This window comes from Olea europaea, unplaced genomic scaffold (assembly GCF_002742605.1).
Source record: "Olea europaea var. sylvestris unplaced genomic scaffold, O_europaea_v1 scaffold2004, whole genome shotgun sequence".
In the NCBI taxonomy this organism is placed as follows: domain Eukaryota; kingdom Viridiplantae; phylum Streptophyta; class Magnoliopsida; order Lamiales; family Oleaceae; genus Olea; species Olea europaea.
This window is the reverse complement of record NW_019237919.1, coordinates 12,403-33,581: the sequence shown is the minus strand read 5'-3', so window position 1 is coordinate 33,581 and position 21,179 is coordinate 12,403. Positions and strand designations below refer to the sequence as shown.

Here is a 21,179-nt window from a genome sequence, read left to right as displayed (position 1 = left end):
ATGATAGCCACCTCCGCTGTTAGCCTAGCAACTAGGATAAACCTCTTAACCCACCTTATTAATGCTGTTGGTAAAATTGATGACGGGGAGGTATGTGAGGGTTCTCATTCTTTAGGGCGTTCCTTAATTCTTTGGGGGGCCGACACTTCATCGTTGGAGCTTATAATGACTTTCTTTCTTCAGAGGCAACTTCCTTGAGGGTCTTTTCTTGGCAAATGATGCTTCTTTCAGAAACAACTAGAACTTTTTCCAAATGGTTTCTCTTGGAGGTCTTCAGGTGTTCTTTCTTCAAGAACAACTTCTTTCCTTCAAAGATAGAACAATCTTCCAAAAAATATATTTTGTAATTGATTTTTTCCATAGATATCTTGTAGTTGAACGTGTGGCTTCCCACAAAGGGTGTTAATTTGTTGACCTCATTTTCCATTAGAATGACATAGGCAACAAACATCGAGTCTACTTGCATCTAAGCAAGCAAATTCTAACACGTTTTGACTGTAGATTTTGTTGAGAAAGGTAATCGTTTCTGAATATGGAAGATATCAATGACACGAGACAAAGTTATCGGATACCAGCCATATGTTTATGGATGATTGCATATTAACGATCAATCATGAACAACTCAATTAAAACAGTATAATCTAAATTTGATCAAAGAAAAGAATGAAATAAACAAGAGAGAGGACAAAATGTAGCTTTTAGTGTAAAGAGTTGCATTAGCTTCAAAGTGTTACAATGGTTTGTAATTATAGTGTTACAATAGTAGTTTTGACCGATGGATGAAGCAAATGTGGCTTCATCTAACCCACTGAGACATCCTATCATTGCTATCCTATCACCCATTTGCCATACATTGTACTTCAGTGTGTTTGGGAAGAGAAACCATCCTTTGTAGTGTGTTAGTATACATAATTATTTATGTCAACATGATTTGACTTAATTGGACTACAAGTTGTCACATAAATCGTTTGCTAGATACTATGATTTTCTTGGGACGACTTTTAATTCATGGCCCTTTGGAGGGAGGGAGCTCAGGATAGATGACCTCGACTATAAAGAACTTCCACAATTGAGTGGGGTTTGACCTGTCGATTCCGGTCAACCTTTAATCTTTTCTTTTGATTGATGCCTCCACATGGTTTCCATGTATACTTGGAATAGAACCTCGGTGACAAGGCGTAACAGTATTATGAAAGACAACCCTACATTTTCTTTCTTGAGTATGATCACATTCCTTTTTATCTACAATGTTTGGCAAACAATTCTAAAAATATACTTATAGGCTTTTTAGCCTACTCACTTTAGAATTTTCACTCCCTAGGCCTAAAAATTCTAATTTAAATGTTGAGATATATACCAGGCTAGTTATGTAATTTTCTTTCATAAATTGAAAATTACTTCATCTTATATTTTTTCAATTTTTACTTTAATCTAATTATATATTTTTATAATTAATACTTTAAAATCATATAAAATTCTACCAAACACCACCCTAAGTAGATACCCATCCAAACATTGGTTATATGATAAATATAATTTATACATGATAAGTGTAAGTTATACACTTATCTAGGCTGTTAGATTGCGATATTTGGTATTGCCTTTGATAAACTATAGCTTAATTTCGTGTATTTATTATTTCTTAAGTAAAATATAATGATTGAAAGTGAAATTGGAAGAAAGAACAAAAGATCAATGTAAAAGGATGTTTCAAAAGTTTTGGGACCAAATTGTAAATATTTAATAGTTGATTTGAATCAGAAAATGATGACTGAAGATTAGGAGGGATCAATTTGACTGAAGTTGAACGAAAAAATGATCAAAATATACCTTGGAAGAAGTTCAAGGACCAACTTACAATTGTTTCCAAAATTGCCAAACTCATACATGTACATGGGATAATGGGGTTCAGTACGGAACCCCAAAATCTACAAAAACTTAGAATGAAAATGTTGTACCACGCGTGTGCATGGCTTTTTGGCAAGACAAGATTTAGTTTCCTTTTTTGATACAAATATTTATGGGAAACAACTTTTGATGCATTATCAATATCTGCAGAAACTGAGGATGAAAGTGTTGAACCATGCATATGCAATGGTTTATACCATGCATGTGTATCACTTTCTGACCAAACGAGATTCAGTTTCCTTTTTTGAAATGAACGCTTATGGGAACCAACTTTTGACGTGTTTTTTTACCTAAGTTGCCATATATATACAAGGGCTAACATGAAAAAGATCTTTCCTCACTCTCTGTCATATCTTTCAACAAAGTAGGGACAATTCATCATAAGTTGGTAAAGAAAAATCAAATTTAGCAAAGATTGAATCTAGAAATATCAAGAACTTAAATAATCAAATCTCGGATTGAAGGTCAAGAGCTAGAAATAGATTCCACATCTTCATTTATGTATACATTTTGGGTTATGATTTTGTTAGAGTTGTGACTCAAATAGGAGTCTTGGATCGTGTGTTGGTGTTGGAAAGGAGTCTAACTACAATCAAACAAAATCCTGTTGAGTTTGTGTCTCCTAATTGTAATATAGTTTCTAGCCTTTTAGGACACTTCTAGGGTTTGAAACGTGACCTATAAATATAAGGTTCCTTTTTAGTTTTGTTTAAGGATTATTGCCGTGTTTGTAATTTCTCTTCATATTGTCAATTTATAATACATCGTTCCTCTGCGATAAATTCTCTTTATTTATTTCTTTACTTTTAATCTTGTTTCTTGTTGTGATTTTTATTACTTCACATCGTCATTAATCTCATTCTTTACAACCCTTTGGGATCAACAGGTTTTTCAATTTTATTGCTATTTTATCATTAGAATTATCTAGGCTAGATTTCTTTTGTGTTAAGATGAAGATGGACCCCATTATCATTTATTTTTAATTTAAAGACCAAGTAGTGTAGTTTATTTGTGTATTTGATTGATCTTGTACATTTTGTTGAAGATCACCAATTTGATAACTAATTAATTGTTGTAGTAATGAAAAGTTTACAATGGGTTTAGAACTTTTCAATTTCAACACATGGGTAATATATATTAAGAATAATGTGCATAGCGTATGCAATCATTTAGGTAATCATGTAATTTAATGTTTGAATATAAATTTGGAATAGAAATATGATCGGGTCGAGTTTAGAAATAAGTTTAACTTACATTGAGAAATATAGTTAAATAAAATTGGAGTATTAATTGTTATGAATACACAAAGTACACTAAAATACAGGTCAAGGATTGACAATGAAATAATATAATTAGGTGAATTCAAAATTCCAACACGTTCATTTGTATGTTTCGTTCAAAATAATCTTAGATAACTAGTAGAATAATTTAGTTATAAACACAAATCTCTTTCATTAAATTTACATTCAAATTTGATGACGAATTAATACAATTAAATTTAAGATTTATTCCACATGGGACGACATTCTACTAATTATATTAATACTTATCAAAGATCTGGTATAGTTGCGGGTTTCGCGCGAACACTATACAACTCAACACCACATCCTAAACCAACGCCATCGATATTGCCATCAAAATACACATGACCACCACCATATAGCATTACCACTATAAATACCACTACTGTACTTGGATATGAATCTGGTATTACAAGCCCATCACCATCAATATCATCGACAGATTCACATAATTGCTACCTCCACCACTACGACCCATTGTCCTGCAAGATATGGTGTTTGAGATTTTAATGATAGTTCATTGTGGAAGTGAGGTTATGGGTTGTCAGAGGGTTATTGTTCTGTGTACGAAAGTGATATTGCGGTGTGATATGGAGGAGAATAGGAAGAGTCACGGTGATGGAAGAAGGACGCTAAGGAGTAAATGTGAGGAGGAAAAACACAGTTGGATTTATTTTTCTTCCCAATATAGTTCTTTAAAGATGGTAGCTGATAGCCTAGGTCACATTGGGTTTGTTGTGTAAGGTAGATTTAGGTAAGATGAATAGTAGTGAATATCTGGTAGCAGCGAACAATAATTTTGTACTGCTCGATTTTTTGGTGGAGATGAATTTTTAAAAAGACTGGTGGCATGAAACACACTTTAGCCCATGTTTGTCAATTTTTAACAAATTAAATTGTTTGCGACAATAACATTCTCTTCCGCACATTCACATAATAAAATATCTTACACACAAAACAATAAAATTTCTTTAAATTTTAACCACACATTTTCCAAAAAAATACTATTCAAAACTCTTCAATTTCTCCCATAATGGGAGACAAACAGCCTCCTACTTTATTAAGCCATTACTTGAGCCCTATTTTTTTATTTTTTTTTTTCAAAAACTCATTTTTAACCACATGTTCTTCTATAAAATGATGTTAAACGTAAATATATATATATTTTTAATTTTATAATCACATGTTCCCTAAAAAATCACTATTCCAAAACAAAATCCCCCTCCCCCCCCCCAAAATAGGGTCAAAAGGGGGCTAACTTATAAAATGATAAGTGACACACATACAAGTGTATTACAAGTTCGATTAATAGTATATATGATCAACATCACTTAGAAAAATTATAATGAAGGAGGAATGAAGGTGTTGACTGGGTGAAAGTTGTGCTTTCTCAAGCCAGAGATAGAAGGAGAACGACAATAGATATGGATCAGATTCTGAATAATGAAGGTGGACTATCTTTAAAATTTTTGAGAGGGTCGCCAAATTTACAATAGCTCTTTTTCTTTTTTCTTTTTTTTATCCAACAACTTTAATTATGAAAGGGCATTTAGGTCTTTTGCAGGATTTCATTTTTCTTTTCGATTTTAATTATTAAAATTTTTTTGTAATAGATTTATCATTTTTGGGATAATTTCTTAAGTTTTATTTATTTCCAATTACATTAGTTATATAAGGACAACTGAGTCTTTTGAAAGTTTAGGTTTTACATCGTGCACTTGCTATTTAAACTCTCATTATAGCTTTATCATTTTCTATATGACTTTTCAATGAAAATATGAGATTTTTCATAAATGATGCCTAACTTTCATTATTTTGATGAGTCCTCAACATTCTACGACACAATCAATTTTTCGATCCAATCAATGTTCAATATAGGAATCAATGATGAGTTAATGGCAAGTTTTATTGCGTTTTCTTACATGGCATTTTATCAAGGGCTTACGTGATTGTTTTACCAATCTTGATTTCAAATCACCAAAAACTCTCATCAAATCACGTGCATTTAGCCATGCCAATAGGCCGAGCCAAGCTGACTCGGCCCTTATAACCATAAGCTCGGCTCTTGCTCATCGTGAGCCAAGCTTGTGGTTCGTGGGCCTAGCCGAGCTTAGGCTTGTGAGCTCTTTTATTTATTTATTTTTTACAAAAAAATAGATAAAATATAAATCCTCTTCCTTTATTCAGGGTTTGGGACCGACTACTTAAATTTTGAGTAGGCGGAGTTAAAAATTGTATACAAACAACATGTAACGTGTACATATTTTTTAAAGAAAATTAAATAAGTATTATACAGTAACAAATTCTGATTAATATGATTTAATTTAATATTGCTTACCAATCCATGTCACTATGTGGGATTAAGGTTGTGCTAGTGTAGCGTACGACAAATTGGAAACTAAAAAATGCATTAGAATGATATCTAATATATTTTTCAGTTCCCGATTTATCGCATGACCACATAGATTCAGACCTAATAATTAATTGTTGATAATTTTGGAAGATCAACTAGAGAGTATGAAGTTAAAATTGGGAATTTGTAGTGTGAGAAATGAGAATTGAAGATGATTAATTTGTAAAAATGGGTCTATATTCAAGTGTAGATAATTGACTAATTGAGGCTATTGAGCACAAGAGAGATTGAGAGAGTTGTTGGCTTGATGAAAAATATTTGGTGGAATTAGGGCTACTTATAGAAGAGGGGAGGAAAAAAATTTAGTAGCCAAAACGGTCACATTTTTTTAGATAAGCCACTCGTGGCTTGGGCCACACGAGTAGCCTGCTTGGCTCGCCAAATGGGCTGGCCTACTCGGCTCGTGCTCGGGCTTGTTATTTTATGAGTTCGAGCCACCCAGGAGCTCCATTTTCACGAGTCGAGCCGACGAGCCACTCGACCCTTTTGCCATCCCTACGTGCATTTGAGGGTTTGCAACCAATAGTACTTAGTACCCTTAGATGATCATAAGAGCCTGAGATATGTATCGACCTGATTATCTAGTGTTCCAGCATATCAATAAAGCATCCCTAAATGTACTATTATTTATGCAGTTCTCTTTATCCAGAGGTAATCACGGATATGTGACCATGGTATTTCATGACGTTTTACTTTTATTTTGACAAAGTATCTCATGCATTTATACTATAACTCATATTTAATGTTGAAGTATTGAACACAATGTTTGGACAAAATCTACAAGCGTACGGGATCGTTGCACAAGTAATAAGATTTGTGAGTTAAAGAGTATTGTTCCCACGAGAAATAAGGTATATTTTGTAGTTCAATAGCTTTTATAAAATTCGAAGTGTAGTAACATTGAAAGAGAATTAAGTTCTGTTATTTATACTGATTTCTACTCTAAGAAAGCAAGTAAATATGATATTTTATTTATGTAATGCCTGTATTGGATTCATTTATCCCCTATTCCCAGTCAAAATTTATATGAAAATCATGCATCTAGTTTAGATTATCAATAGGATTGCATGTGTGAAAGAGATTATTCTTAATTCTAACTACACGTTGATTTTACTGGATTCTAAACTTATTGTGAGCATTCATACACTAAAACAAGCAACTAACTATTCAGTTGATAACAACCAAATAGTGCAATGAGCTTATAAAATCAATTAAATGATACAAAAACTTCATAAATTAACATCTTGAATTGATATAAATGAAAATAGTCACACTCATCCAATACAATTCATGTGTATCTTTAATCGGGATGAAGAATCTTCAATATCCTTGCAATTCGCCTTGATTCCAAGTTGTCAGCCTTGTTCTTCACCTCCAAAATTGATTAGAATATATGAATTTTAAGGTCTAAGGAGGTTCCCACATTTTGGACAGCTTGTGATATATATAGAGTGTCAAAAGATTGCATACTGAAAGTTTGTAAAACAAATTAAAGGAAACATATTTATTTTTTCTCGAAATTGAACCATGGCTTATGCATAGTTCATTTGGTGTATAAGTACAGTACACGTAATTTAGCCTCAGGTCGAATTTTTTGTGTCCTTACATACACAAGGCATGCAGGCCCATGCATACGCATGGTATAAATTTTTGGGACCATGAACTTTGTCACATACGTATTTTGGTATTTTGATCTTTTACAACAATTTCTCATCCCGTTGACTTTTCTTAAACTCCAATTGACAATTAGCATTCTTGAATTGCCATCCTACAATTCGACGTAACTTTTAAATTATTTTATTTTACTTCCCATAGTTTTGATTTCACCATTTTCCTTATTTTTTTGCTTGTTTTCTCCAATTATTCATCAAATAATGAGTTTTATCTAATATAACACGAATTAGGTTATATTTAATCAAAATAACTTTAAAAATGTCATTATTTAAAGCTCTGAATAAGTTTATAAAGTACATGTATCAAAATCTCAAACTTAAACATTTGTTTGTCCTTAAATAAAATAATAACCTAACTCAAACCAAATTCAAAATCATGCAAAAATATTTAGCTAGCTAACCTAACATTTTATCATAGAATTGAAATCATGATATTAAATCTAAGCATAGCTTTAGGATCACAATACAGAAATCAAAGTTTACTTTTCCAATATAAAGTTAATGTTCGTGTTTGAAGAATTAAGCATAGCATCATGAATTCATAAGTTGTCAATTCCCAACACTTAATAATCAAATATATTCTTATCCTCATGAGATTTACATGCCTCCAAACTTTCTTTTCGCTCTTTTCAATTGTTTGATCTAAGGTTGATTTTTATACTATCCTCACCTCTCTAGTTTAGGTAAATATCAACAATTGCAATTCAAAATATCAATAAACAAAAATTCTCCCTTAATTTTGATTGCTTCAATTTCTAGGACTTAACTAGGCTAATAGCCCCTCATAAAAAGTCAAATTTTCCTAAATAAATGTTTAGGACATAATCAACGCATTTGGTGTGTCTTCTGTTTCATGGTCCAAATTTTTCTAAATTTTTGTATTTTTTCAATTCTCTTCTCTTCAACACCTTTTTTCTTTATTTGTAGCATTCTTTCTCTTAATCTTTTTAAATGACCGATGTAACAAGCTTTAGGCCGATAACTCCCAAGTCCATTGAATTTAGGACAATAGGTTTTAACATCCTTACAAGCTTAATAACATGAGTCATAAAAGCTACGAGGAGAAATTTCGAAATAAAAATGGTTGTTTATGCCTTTGTTAGTGCAATGTCCTCCATTAAATTCATATCCAAGTAAATCAACTTTTACCTTGAGACTTTTGCCCAATTTCATCATATTATAATCCATACAAGAATTAAAATTTAATACATGGAATAATCATTTTTCTCTAATCTTCCTAAAAATTGGAAACCCTCCAAACTATTCTAAATTTGATCCAAGGATGTAAAATATAGTGATTTTGGATTTAGCATTTATAGTCCACTATTTCAACCTATCCAATTATGAAATCAACTCATTTGTACACAATGTTAAACTAATTCATGTACTCAATATATATCAACTTCACATGTAAAAGCAAAAATTAACCTAAGTATGCAACCCATTCACCATTCATAGATTAATTCATAAGTCAATATATTTCTTATTGCTAGTCAGGTCAACTAACTCACACAAGCACATAAAAAACAAAAAGAAAACTCGTGTTTTTCACTCCGAATTTAAATTAGACATTGTCCTTAATGTCCTAAACCCTAAGTCCACATATAAAGGGGTGGGGAAGAAAATGAAGAAAACACTCTCCTTGTATGGCACGAATCCTATTGTTAGCTTTCATATTGCTCCCCATTGTCTCTTTGGTCATGATTGGCTTAAGTGCTTCGCAACATCGTGTTCTTACGCAATGCGATTAGATAAAACATTAAAGTTAAATACTTTGAATAAGTGTCACTTAACTAAAACATCTAATAAACAAACTAATATAACGAATGCCTAAAGGAAAACGGGGTGTGGATGATAAGTCCCTAAAATTGAATAAACACTAATATAAATTATCTTAAGCTATTCTAAATTTAAAAAGTAGAATAAATAAAAGGGATATAAGTTTTATTTTAGGCTTGAAACATCCAATAAAAGCGCTGGTTCAAAGCTCTTAGCTCGACTTTTGTTTCTTTTATGCTCTTCATGGTAGCTCGAAAAGAGAATTTTCAATCCTGCATTTCAGACGCTGGTTGCATTTTTTTTTGTTCATCTTTGACATTGAACATAATCATGTTTTCATTATTGTACATATCAACAATTTCTCCTACATTTGACCTACCTTTATTTCTCTACCAATGATCCATTTGATGGCAATCCTCAAAGTATGAGGGTTACTTGATTGTATTCTCCATGGTGAAGCTCTGCTACTTATCCTTCACCCTCAAGACTATCTCATTGGAACCAAAATCGAGCAAGGATTGACTTGTAAACAAGGATAGCCATCCAAGGATTACTGACATCTAATATGCTTCTTTTATATCCAAGATGATAAAGTCAACTGGAAAAACGAACTCCCTCACCTTGATAAGTATGTCTTCAACTATTCCGTAGGGGTTTTTCAGTGATCGATTCGTCATCCGAAGGATAATAGATGATGCTTTAGGATCTCCTAATACCAGTTTTCTGTAAAGATGCAAGGAAGTTAAATTAATATTTGCTCCTGAATCAATCAAGCCATTTATATTATATACATTTCCTATGGAGCAAAGCAAAGTACAATTCCCTGGGTGTTTAGTTTGGAAGGGATATTGTGCTGGATGATTGTGTTGCATTTTTCAGATAGTGCTATCGTTTCGTGCTCGAGTAGCTTTTTCTTTTTTGTCAACATCTCATTCAAAAACTTGGAGTAGTTTGGAATTTGAAGGGATGTCAATACATGGGATGTTGACATGCAACTTTTTGAGGACTTCTTGAAATTTAGTGAACTACCTCTCCAGATTGGTGTTTTGTAGCCTTTGAAGAGAAGGGATTAGAGATGTGAGTGAAGTGCTAGAAATCGTTGTCTTAAGCTGTGAATTATCTTAGACTAATTGTTTATCCTTCTTTGTTGCTTCTTCGAATTGCTCCACTCATTCCTTGCCCTTAGTAGATATTTGAATTTTCTCTATCTCCTTCATCTTTGTAGTGATTTTTGACAACTGAACACCACTCCAATTAGTAATAGCTTGAACCTGCAACACCATTGGTTGTCTTCGCAGTCTCCACTCCCATGGATTCTTTTCTGTGTCGCTAGGCAAGGTACACTGTGATTTGTTGGCTAATGCAGCTGCTATCTATCCCACTTATTTCTCTAAACTATGTATAGATGCTTGTTGATTTTGCATTGCTTTCTCTGTCTTGGTGATGTACTTGACAAGTAGATTCTCTAAAGATTGCCTCTTTTCTTGTTGCTGAATCACTGGTGGATTGTAAATAAGGAAACACAATTCTTTTTTCCCAAAATTCAACCATGCTTACATTTGGTGCGTATGCACAATACACATGATTTAGCCTCAGACTGAATTTTTGTGACATTGCGTACGCATGATACAAATTTTTGGGACCATGAACTTTCTCAAATGTGTATTTTGATCCCTTTTCACAATTTCTCATGTTGTTGACTTCTCTTCAACTCCAATTGACATTGGCATTCTTGAATCACTGCCTCGTAGTCTGACACAACTTTTGAATTATTGCATTCAAGCCCTGTAGTTTTGATTTTGCCCCTTCTCTCTATTTTTTGCTTGTTTTCAATTCTTCATTGAATAATGAGTTTCATCAAATACGAATTAGGCTATAAAGCCTAAATAAAATATCATTATTTAAAGCCCCGAACAAGAGTATAAAATCAATTTGTCATGAACCATTGCATTAAATTATTGTTGCATGATATTGATCATGTCTACAACGATTAATCTAGCCAGTTAAATTAATATTGCTCATTTTTCAAAAACGTGCTCATCTAATGCACAGGTGAACGTAGATTGAAAACTAGGAATTTATATTTTTTGAGCATGTAGGTGATGAAATTATTTATTATTTATTTATTTCCATTTCATTACATTACACTGTATATGTTTGAAGGTATATGTAATATCGATGTCGGAGCATTAAGTTAATAAGAAGGACACCTTATTTTGTGTTACTCATCTAAATTCCTTGTGTAAATATTTTTCTAATTTTTAATTATTTTGGATACACTATATTGCCTCCAAAATTATACTTTTTTAATTTCTTTTTTAGCCATCTCGATGCACTTAATATCAATGATTTACTTTCCTTTTTTAAATTTCAGCATTCAATTTTCGCACAATAAGAAATAAAATCACATGGATAAACATTTTCCTGGCTTATTTGGAAAGTGGCAACTGTCTTGTACAAGTGAAATAAAAAAATTAGTCAATATGGGATTATCAATATTCCAATTTAGCTATGAAAATAAAGGAAAATAATCCATTACTATTAAGTGCATAGAGATGGCTAAAATAGGAAAAAAAAAAAAAGCATAATTTTGGAGGCAATAGAGTGTATCCAAAACAAATTAAAATTAGAAAAATATTTACACAAGAAAATTAGAAGAGTAACACAAAAAAGGTGTCCTTTGTATTAACTTAATGCTCCGACATCGATATTACCGATACTTTCAAACATTTACAGTGTAATATAATGAAATTAAAATAATTAAGTAATAAATAATTTCATCACCTACATGCTTGAAAAATCGCAATTCCTAGTTTTCAATCTACGTTCACCTGTGCATTAGATGTGCATTTGATGGACATGTTCTGAAAAGCTGAGCAATATTTTATAAATTATTACAATATAATTGTATAAATAATTAGGCTCTTATGGTCATCAAAGGGCACTAAGAAGAATTATTGGTAGCCTACCACGAAGGTGAGAGCTTTGGTGATATGTAAACTAGATCGGTAAAACAATCGAATTGGCCCTTAGTAAAGCAAATGTAAGAAAACATAATAAAACATGTGATCAACAAATCATCAGCTCCTATGAGCATTGATTCTGATAAAAAAAAGAATTGAAAGCATCATAGAAATATTTTGGATTCCATAGAATAATGAAAGTTCGGTAGCATTTATTAAAACCCTCGTATTTTTATTCAAAAGTCATATAAAAAATGATAGAGCTGCAATGAGAGTTTAAATAGAAAGTGTTACGAAGTAGAACCTAAACTTTCAAAAGACCTAATTGTCCTTATATAACTAAATTATTTTGAAATAAATAAACATAATTAAGAAATTACCAAAAAAAAAAATGAAAAATCTGTGCACAAAGATTAAATATCTAAAATTGAAAAGAGAAAAAATAAAAAGGTAATAATATTACCACTACTAATTTTGTTAGTTAGACTACAATTTTCCGCATTTTTTATTTAATTAAATAGCAATGAATAAAATTACGTAAATGTGCTTTTAATATATTTATCACATAAAATAATTTATTTTACACTGCAATCATAAACTAGTTTTTAATTTATTTCCCCACAACAGTGTCATAACTTTTTCGTCAACCACTTTTTTGTTCTTCAACACAGAAAAGAATCTTCTTTTCCTCCGTGATTTCAGTTCACGATGAAATCCAATCTGCATTATGTTGAGAAAAATTGCCGTGTAACAGTTATGAGTAGCTTTCCAAAAGCTGTTTAAGTACCTTGCCTACCATTTACTCAGGCCGTGTTCTTCCTTCTTTTTATAGATGCGAACGAGCTTCCATTATTCTATGAAATCCCCAATATTTCTATGATGCTATAAATCTTCACACCAAATCAGCGCAAGAATTTTGGATCATATAATAATCAAGAAAGGCCATTCACTCGAAAACTAAATGCAATCATAATGATCGAATTTTAAATGTTAGAATTTTTTTCCAATTCATTTATTTATAAAAAATAGTAGAATAGGTTGTGATAAATATTATTTATAAAAAGACAAATACGCAACGAATGTGGATGTCACATTTTCTTTTTCACCATCCCTACAAGCTAGAGTAATGACAAATATAGGCATCGCAAATTTTTTCCTTCGTCCCTAGATTTTTAGCAACAAAAATTAATTGTTGGAAACAGTAGATCATATTGCATCACAAACAATTTGTCTCAAGAAATGACAGTTTATTGCCATAAATTTCGCACGGCTCCATGCTTTCTATCATGTTTTTTTGCCACAATCTTTATTTCTTGTCGCACTTTTTGATAATTCACAATTTTTTATGCAGGCTTATATTTTTTTGGTACTTTTTTGTCTAGTATTTGCGATAAACTTTAAAATCATGTCGTGCTAAATTACTCATTGCGATAACTATTTTATGTTGCAGAATATCTCGTCTGGAAATAAAAATTTATTGTAGTGGTTTGACATGTGTGATTAATTGTGCATATGATCGACAATTTAATATATATCACTTAGAAAAAGGTATAATGCAGGAGGAATGTAGGTGTTGAATGGCTGAAAGTCACGTTTTCTCAATCTAGAGCTAGATGGAGAATGAGCATCGACATAAGAATAGATATGGATCAAATTCTTAAAAATGAGGGGGACTACCTTAAAAAAATAAAATTCAATAGGGTCGCCAAAAGTTATAACAGCTCCGTTGTTTTCTTATTATTATTATTTTTTTTTACTTTATATCCAACAATTTTAATTACGAATGGGCAATTAGGATTTTTGCGGGATTTCATTTTTTTTCTTTTCGATTTTAATTATTTAAATTTTTGTCATATATTTATCAGTTTTTGGTAATTTCTTAAGTTTTATTTATTTACGATTACTTTAGTTATATAATGACAATTACGTCTTTTGAAATTTTTAATTTTACTTCGTAGGCTTGCTATATAAACGTGCAATACAGCTTTACCATTTCCTATCTTGAATGAAAATATGAGATTTTCATATATGCTGTCGAACTTTCGTTGTTCTACGGAATCATCGACATTTCTATGATAGTTTCAATTTTTCGATCCAATCAGTATTCATAGATAGGAATGGATGATTTGTTGATCGCATGCTTTATTGTGTTTTCTTACATGTCACTTTATCAAGGGCTTACGTGATTATTTTACCGATCCCAATTTCAAATCACCAAAAACTCTCATTAAATCATGTGCATTTCAGGGTTTGTAACCAATAGTTCTTCTAAATAACCTTAGATTATCACCCCTCATGGGGTGGCCGAGTTGGTGGAGTAGGTGAGCGCATATGCCTTTGGTTACGAGTTCGATTTTCTTTACCAATACTTTCTCGATCAAGTCTGTGGTATCGGGCTTGCCTGTTGCGGTGTAGCGGCTGGGGTTCCCCCGTCACCAAAAAAATAAAAAATAATAATAACCTTAGATTATCACAAGAGCCTAAGATGTGGATGATCATGGATATGTTACCAATAAGGCATCCTTAAATTTTCAAGTCTTTATACAACTCTCTTTATGTAGCGGGTGATCACGGATATAATACCAAGGTATTTCATAACCTTTCATTTTTTATTTATTTTTGACATAATATCTCATGAGTTTATACTATACCTCATATCTACTATTAAAGTCTCGAGCACAACATAAATGATGCACAAACAATTGCATTAATTTTTTGTTGCTTGATATTGATCACCTCTACAACGATTAACCCAGTTGATTAAATTAATATTGCTCATTTCAAAGCATAATCAAATGCACATCTAATGCACGGTTAACGAAAAATGTTTGAAGGTGATGAAATTATTTATTATTTATTTATTTATATTTCATTAAATTGTAAACGATTGAAGGGTATATGTAATATTGATGTTGGTGCATTAACTTAATACCAATGACACCTTCTTTAATGTTACTCTTCTAATTTTCTTGTGCAAGTGTTTTCCTAATTTTAAATTATTTTGAATACACAGTAATGCCTACAAAAATTATAATTTTTTTTTACTTTCTATTTTAGCATTCTCTATGCACTCGATATTAATGAATATTTTCCCTTATTTTTCGTTGCTAAATTGGAATATTCATAATTTCATATTGACTAATTTTTAATCTCACTTGTATAAGACAGTTGCCTCTTCCCAAGAAAGCCAAGAAAATGTTTGTCCATATGATTTTATTTCCTGTTGTATGAAAATTAAATACTAGAATTTAAAAAAGGAAAATAAACAATTGCTATTCAATCAGTAATCCAATCTTTTATCTATAAATACCATCTTCTGGAAATAAAAATAACGTGCACAACAACATTTCACCCTCCAAAAATCATCCCTAAACATGACTAGAGGAAAAATAAAGCTCGAGTATATAGCCAACGATGCAGAGAGAAGAGCATCATTTAAAAAGAGAAAGAAGGGGTTAATGAACAAGATGAATGAACTTTGCACTCTGTGTGATATACAGGGTTGCATTATAATATATGGTGCCCATGAACCTCAGCCAACAGTTTGGCCATCTCCACTTGATGCTCAGCAAATTATTTCCAGATTTCGGGAACTTCCCGAAATGGAACAGACCCAGCGACTGTTCAATCAGGAATCCTATATGATTCAAAGGGTTCAGAAGTCTCATAAACAAGCTGAAAAGTTTCAAAGGATTAACAGATTAACAGACATGGAGATTCAGATGCACCAGTGCATGGCTGGTTTGTCGAGTCTGCAAAATGCCCCTCTAAATGACATAACTGAAATGGGACGTTTGGCTGAGCAAAATATGCAGGACATCATGGCCCGAATGGAGGAACTGGAAAAGAACCGGGCTACAACATTACAAATGGGTGGGACTAGCTCCAGTCCTCCTAGGGACGATGCTGCTGGACTCAGCTTTAGGAATTAACTCTCTTTCATAAATCGTAACCTTTTACTTACATCTGTGGTTGTTTTTGGATTAATTACAGTGGTTTGTTTTTATTCTTCCCGTGATTTTGTTTTGACTATCGTGTCTGTTATTCTAAAAATATTAAATAGATGAAATTTTTTATTGATGTTAAGTTCTAAATTTAGACCACTTCAGTACAAATTAATTGCATTTTCCATTATTGTTGCATAATCGTAGTTAACGCGAATTTGTCAGTTTCCAGATGTACTAAAGATGTGAAATCTAATGCATTTTCAAAGGATTGATATGGAAAGAAATTGAGTGTGTGTGTGTGTATATATATAAGATAAAATTTATTATACATTTCCATAATTGAAGTCAAATTTACATATTTCTGCGTAAAATTGTTGTTTTTATAAATAGACTTAATTATGCATTTGAAAACCCTCCTACTAATGCGAGAGAATAAGAAGTGACGAGAGATTTATTGGCTAGTAACAAGAAGACTGAAGATCAAAATTGAAAGATGCCAAATATCTAGAAGATTCATGTTCAATGAATGTATGAATATAGCTCCTATCTTCGACAATAAACTATGAAAGTTGATCTAGAAATAATGACTTCTACTAGTATATGTGTGAATGTTTGTTGTGATTAAGAAAATTTGAGTAAAGGTGGAAGTTGTCGGATTTGACTCAAATTTGAAAATATAAGAAAATGTTTAGAAATTAAAATTCTTACAATACCTTAATTTAATTAAAATATTTATTACAGAAGGAAAGGAACTTACTGGCTTCCTCCATTGATCATTATGATCGTCATACAAATGCTTAAAAATAGAGACAAGATTTGCTATGATTTGAAAATTTCTACTACATATTTTCACCTAGTTTTGGGTAAACATTGCATTTTTATTCATGTTGCTAGCTAAGAGCTTCCAGAATATAATACGACAACAGTAGTAAAGTTGATCATTACAAGTGTAATGACACATCAGTGGAACGTTAGATTCTTCATCCTGCATGGAACAATAATAAAGAAGAGTTAGAGAAGAAAAATAAAAGCTAAAACTTATTCATTTTAGTCTTCAATATCATCTAACACTATGTACGAAAGATGCACATACAAATTGATTTTTATTTTGAGAAATAGAGCATACGGTAGGAAAGTTTTGTAAGGATTAGTAAGCTATTTTCTCCTCATACACCTTATATTTTCTAATGAGTGGAAAAATATACAAGTTGAGAGTGTGTTAAACATGTGTCCTACGATTCGCCCATGCTCGGTGAGATGTAGATGCATGTTCTCATACACCGACCATGATAGTGATGCAGGTTTATGTCATCCAACATGCATTAGGAAAAGTAAGAGGATTGGTGGTACTTAGCCAAACTGATCGTCGAAGAAAATGCCTTAAAATAGAAACAAATCCATGATGACTGACGATTGTATGATGGATTTTGAAGTGTTTGTGGTGTTTCGAAGGGGTGGGTTGGGGTGGTGTATGCTGTATACCTCCCCTGTTACAGGCGGCCAGAGAGGTTCTGCGGTAGGGGAAGGGCACTTGGCCACTCTCAATGTATGTGACATCTTCCACAAGAATTTCATAACGCCTCTTCACCTCTTCTGGGGTTTTCCCTCCGACAGCCCTTGCAACTTTGGCCCAACGGTCGGGTGTGTCAGTATCATAAACGGCCAGAGCTTTCTCGAACTCCTTGTTCTCCTGGACAGTCCAAGTGCCTGAGGCACGGGAAGACATCGAGCTAGACGCCATTAACTTCTTGTACAGATTAAGTCTAGGAAGTTATAGAGTAACTGGATGGAGCACTACTGTTGAATGCTTACTCTAGAAAATGGGATAAAAATGGAAGAACGTATAAATGTGGGAACAAATAATTCTAGGATGGATTATTCGTCTTCGACTTAACTGAGAAGACACCCAAGTGAAGAGTGATGAGAAACTGAAGAGCTGATATGCGTAGAAGTGGTGGCAACTGCTTGAGCTTTTATAGGCTGTAGGAGTTAAGGGGGTGGGGTCATGCCAGTTGGCCTATAAACTCGCAAAAATTGAAGAATTTTAGTGATTTGTCTCATCAAGAATCACAGCCGAAGCAGGACAAAAGAAAAATATTACAACTTTGAAGAATCTCCATCTTCATGATAAGGTTGTTTATATTTCCATTTTTTGCATAAATTTTACTTTCTCTTACAGTTTAGTGTCAAAATCATATGATGTTTTTTCATTGATATAAACATTAGAAGATGTTAGGCATACCTAAAAGTGACATTTTTGCCTTTTCTTGACTGCGTTTATGTACACCAGTAAGATGACAAGTATATTCTATGATCATTAACACAAAATCAATCATATTTTAAGTTGTGGATTGCCTTGTTTTGAATGTAAAGTCAGCTTATCCATAGTTGTTCACATGGTTGGTTTATCCTCGTATAATTGCAACATGTAAAGGTAATCAAGAAGAGAGACCTTCTTAAGATGGAACGGGCATGGACAATGGGTCCAGAGCAAAGAAAATATCTGGCAGACTGGACTTAGCCTGGCCTGCCTCAGTCCCCGGACCTTGTATGACCATCGGACCTCTCCCAAACACGGCCGAGCCATTTGACACCCATAAGTCCCTAATATCAAGCCTATTACCTTCCTAGTATAGAAAATATCTATTCTATTCCTATCAAGAATTGTATTTACCCTATCAAATTCTGTTTAAATTGCTGTCTTCAAATGATCAACCCTGAATCTTGCTAAAACAATTTTAAAGAATCGGTCATGGGCAACTGAAATGCAATTGTAGAATCTTATTATAATTATTTTTTTTTTTAAATTTGTGGGCTGGGATCCAGTATGAAATTACATTTGTCTAGTTTGGTTGATTAATTTTTTCCTACATGTGATGCTTGGCATATAATCTTCTGTAGAGATCATGAAAGATAAAGTGTTTCGATAAATAAAAGGAAAAATATAAATAATATATACAATATTATTATCTATGATCAGGGTCGTCGATCCTGAGATTTTTGGAGTCTTAAGCCAAATTTTATATGGGTATTCTTTGAAAAAAAATTACTTGCAATGAAGAAAAATAAATTTTTATAATAAATAAAAACATTCAAAGTTTCATTACTAATAATTGCATGTATGATTCATGATTTCTAAGGTTGCGCCGATCATTTATTTTACGGGCTTCTCAGTGACTTCATCCAAAATTATATTATAAAATATTTTGACCTACCTTCAGAAAAAAGGGTCTTATTTTTTTTGGAGGCCCGAGGTTGCTCATGTCTATGATACATTGGTGTTGGACATCATGGAGTCTAATCATACTATAAACTTATTCTTTCGACTAAATATTAGGATTGGATGAGTTTAGGTGCATTTTAGGTTTATCAATATATTGAATATTTTATTCATGTGTGTGTTTGCCCTAGTGCTTCTACACTATAAACGATTTGGGAGAGGAAGCGTGTTGTGCTCTATATCGCTAGCCTTTTCAGTGTCCTTCTCTAGAAGTAGAACCTTTACGGTAACATGACGTGGTTAAGTTAATTCAAGAATTAGGGGGAGCTTTTATTTTTTTAATTTTTTTCCCCTCTAACAAAGACTGAGATCTTCTTTATATTTAAAAAGTACCATATTGACTGGAATAGCTCTAAGATTGAGGATGAACTACTATTAGTTTATAGATTCTTGTGTGTGTTTATTTTCTGATTTTGTTTTGCCTAACATTGATCCCATAATCAGGATTAAGGCTTAATCCGTCCAAGAATATTTGAATGTCCAAAAGAGAGCACATTTTATTGGTCCAACTTAAATATCTGCATAGTAAAAAGCTAAGTTTAGGAAGCAACATTGTTCAAAGGCTGAAGTTGAAAATGCCAAATGAGATTATTGCAGCAAGTGGAATAGAGTAGCCCCAACCTATATATGGTCCTGACCCAATGTCGGTCGAAAATCTTGCAAGATAACATGAAGATCTGTATATTTCCCACTCAGAATATTACAAACAATTAGGAAAAGACATATTTTGACTCAAAACATTGCTATTAAATAACTGTTAGAGATGAAGTTGCAATACTCTTTTTCGTGCTTGATGCATACAGTGATGACACCGAAAGGGTTCATGAAAGGGATCATGACTCATGAACCCTTTCAGTTTCCCCGTTCTCAGTTCTTCTTCATTTTTCTAAAAGAGAATGCTAGATGTGAGTGATTTCCACCATTACACAAGCTGATTTACATCTATTGATCTTTTCTAGAATCCCAAAACTACCTCCCAAAATGATAATTTTTCATCAAGAAGCCTCCTCAATGAATAACTAAGATTAAACACTTTAATGGTGTGTTTGTTATGTTGGTCTGTTTGATTTGATATGATTTAAGAAAAAATTTAAAATCTTTTGTTACATCGAGGAAAAGACTTACATTTGAACTCAAAACATTGTAATTACTACTTAGATATGAAGATTTTTACAATAAAACTGGCTACTCTTTTCACGCTTGATTCATAGAAAATATGAAAAGATGGAAATAGGTTGTGAACATTGAATGTTGAGAATCTGGGCCTATTTCGATATTTCTCAAAGTGAACCTTGATAATGATTGTGCAAATAAGTCAAGATTCCCAACACTTTATACAAGTTACCTTCATTGATTTACATGTATGGATCATTTCTAGAATCAATAAAACTACTTCCCAAGATATAGGCTCATTGAGAATTCTTCAATTTACAAGGGTATAACTGACAATAAGCATAGCATGTAGAGGAATCTGTGCATGGAAAAAAGAAGCATTGAGAATTTATATATGCCTTGTTCTTGCTAGATTAATGGAATCCTTATCATTGAAAAAATCTTGCATCTGTATATACGTAGGGTGGTCCTTCTCATGAATTGGGTCCAAGCTTAGAGCTTCTTTGAATAATCTGAAGAGCAGTATTTTTGCGATATTTGTAACTAAATACTATCATGTCATGATTATTTCACTCGTGATTAGGCATGTAAAATGACTTTGCACGTCTGCTTGTCGAGACCGAGATGACCCATTCATGGCCTGGGATTTGAACTGGCCTTGTAAGCCCGGTTTTCCACTTTTTCCACGACTGATCTTGACCCTCTGTCTGGATTGTGCATTGTCCTATCAACTTCACTTGTGATTATTGTGCATTGAACTATAGTATTGCTCTATCTGAGGAGTTCATTCCCCCCCCCCCCC

General features: G+C 32.6%; 2 protein-coding genes across 2 annotated transcripts; one reads left to right on the top strand and one right to left on the bottom strand.

Annotated features, from left to right (window-relative positions):
- LOC111379563 (agamous-like MADS-box protein AGL80) lies at window positions 1-15,969 on the top strand. The gene is made up of 2 exons (XM_023002960.1): window positions 1-90; window positions 15,538-15,969. Exons 1-2 carry the CDS (start codon window positions 1-3, stop codon window positions 15,967-15,969), a joined length of 522 nt encoding a protein of 173 aa, XP_022858728.1.
- Window positions 15,970-16,738: 769 nt separating this feature from the next.
- Window positions 16,739-17,909, bottom strand: LOC111379562 (protein RADIALIS-like 2). Its single transcript, XM_023002959.1, has 2 exons — window positions 17,467-17,909; window positions 16,739-16,969 (listed from the first exon to the last, which is right to left on the bottom strand). Exons 1-2 carry the CDS (start codon window positions 17,723-17,725, stop codon window positions 16,965-16,967), a joined length of 264 nt encoding a protein of 87 aa, XP_022858727.1. The 5' UTR covers window positions 17,726-17,909; the 3' UTR covers window positions 16,739-16,964.
- Between the last annotated feature and the right edge of the window lie 3,270 nt (window positions 17,910-21,179).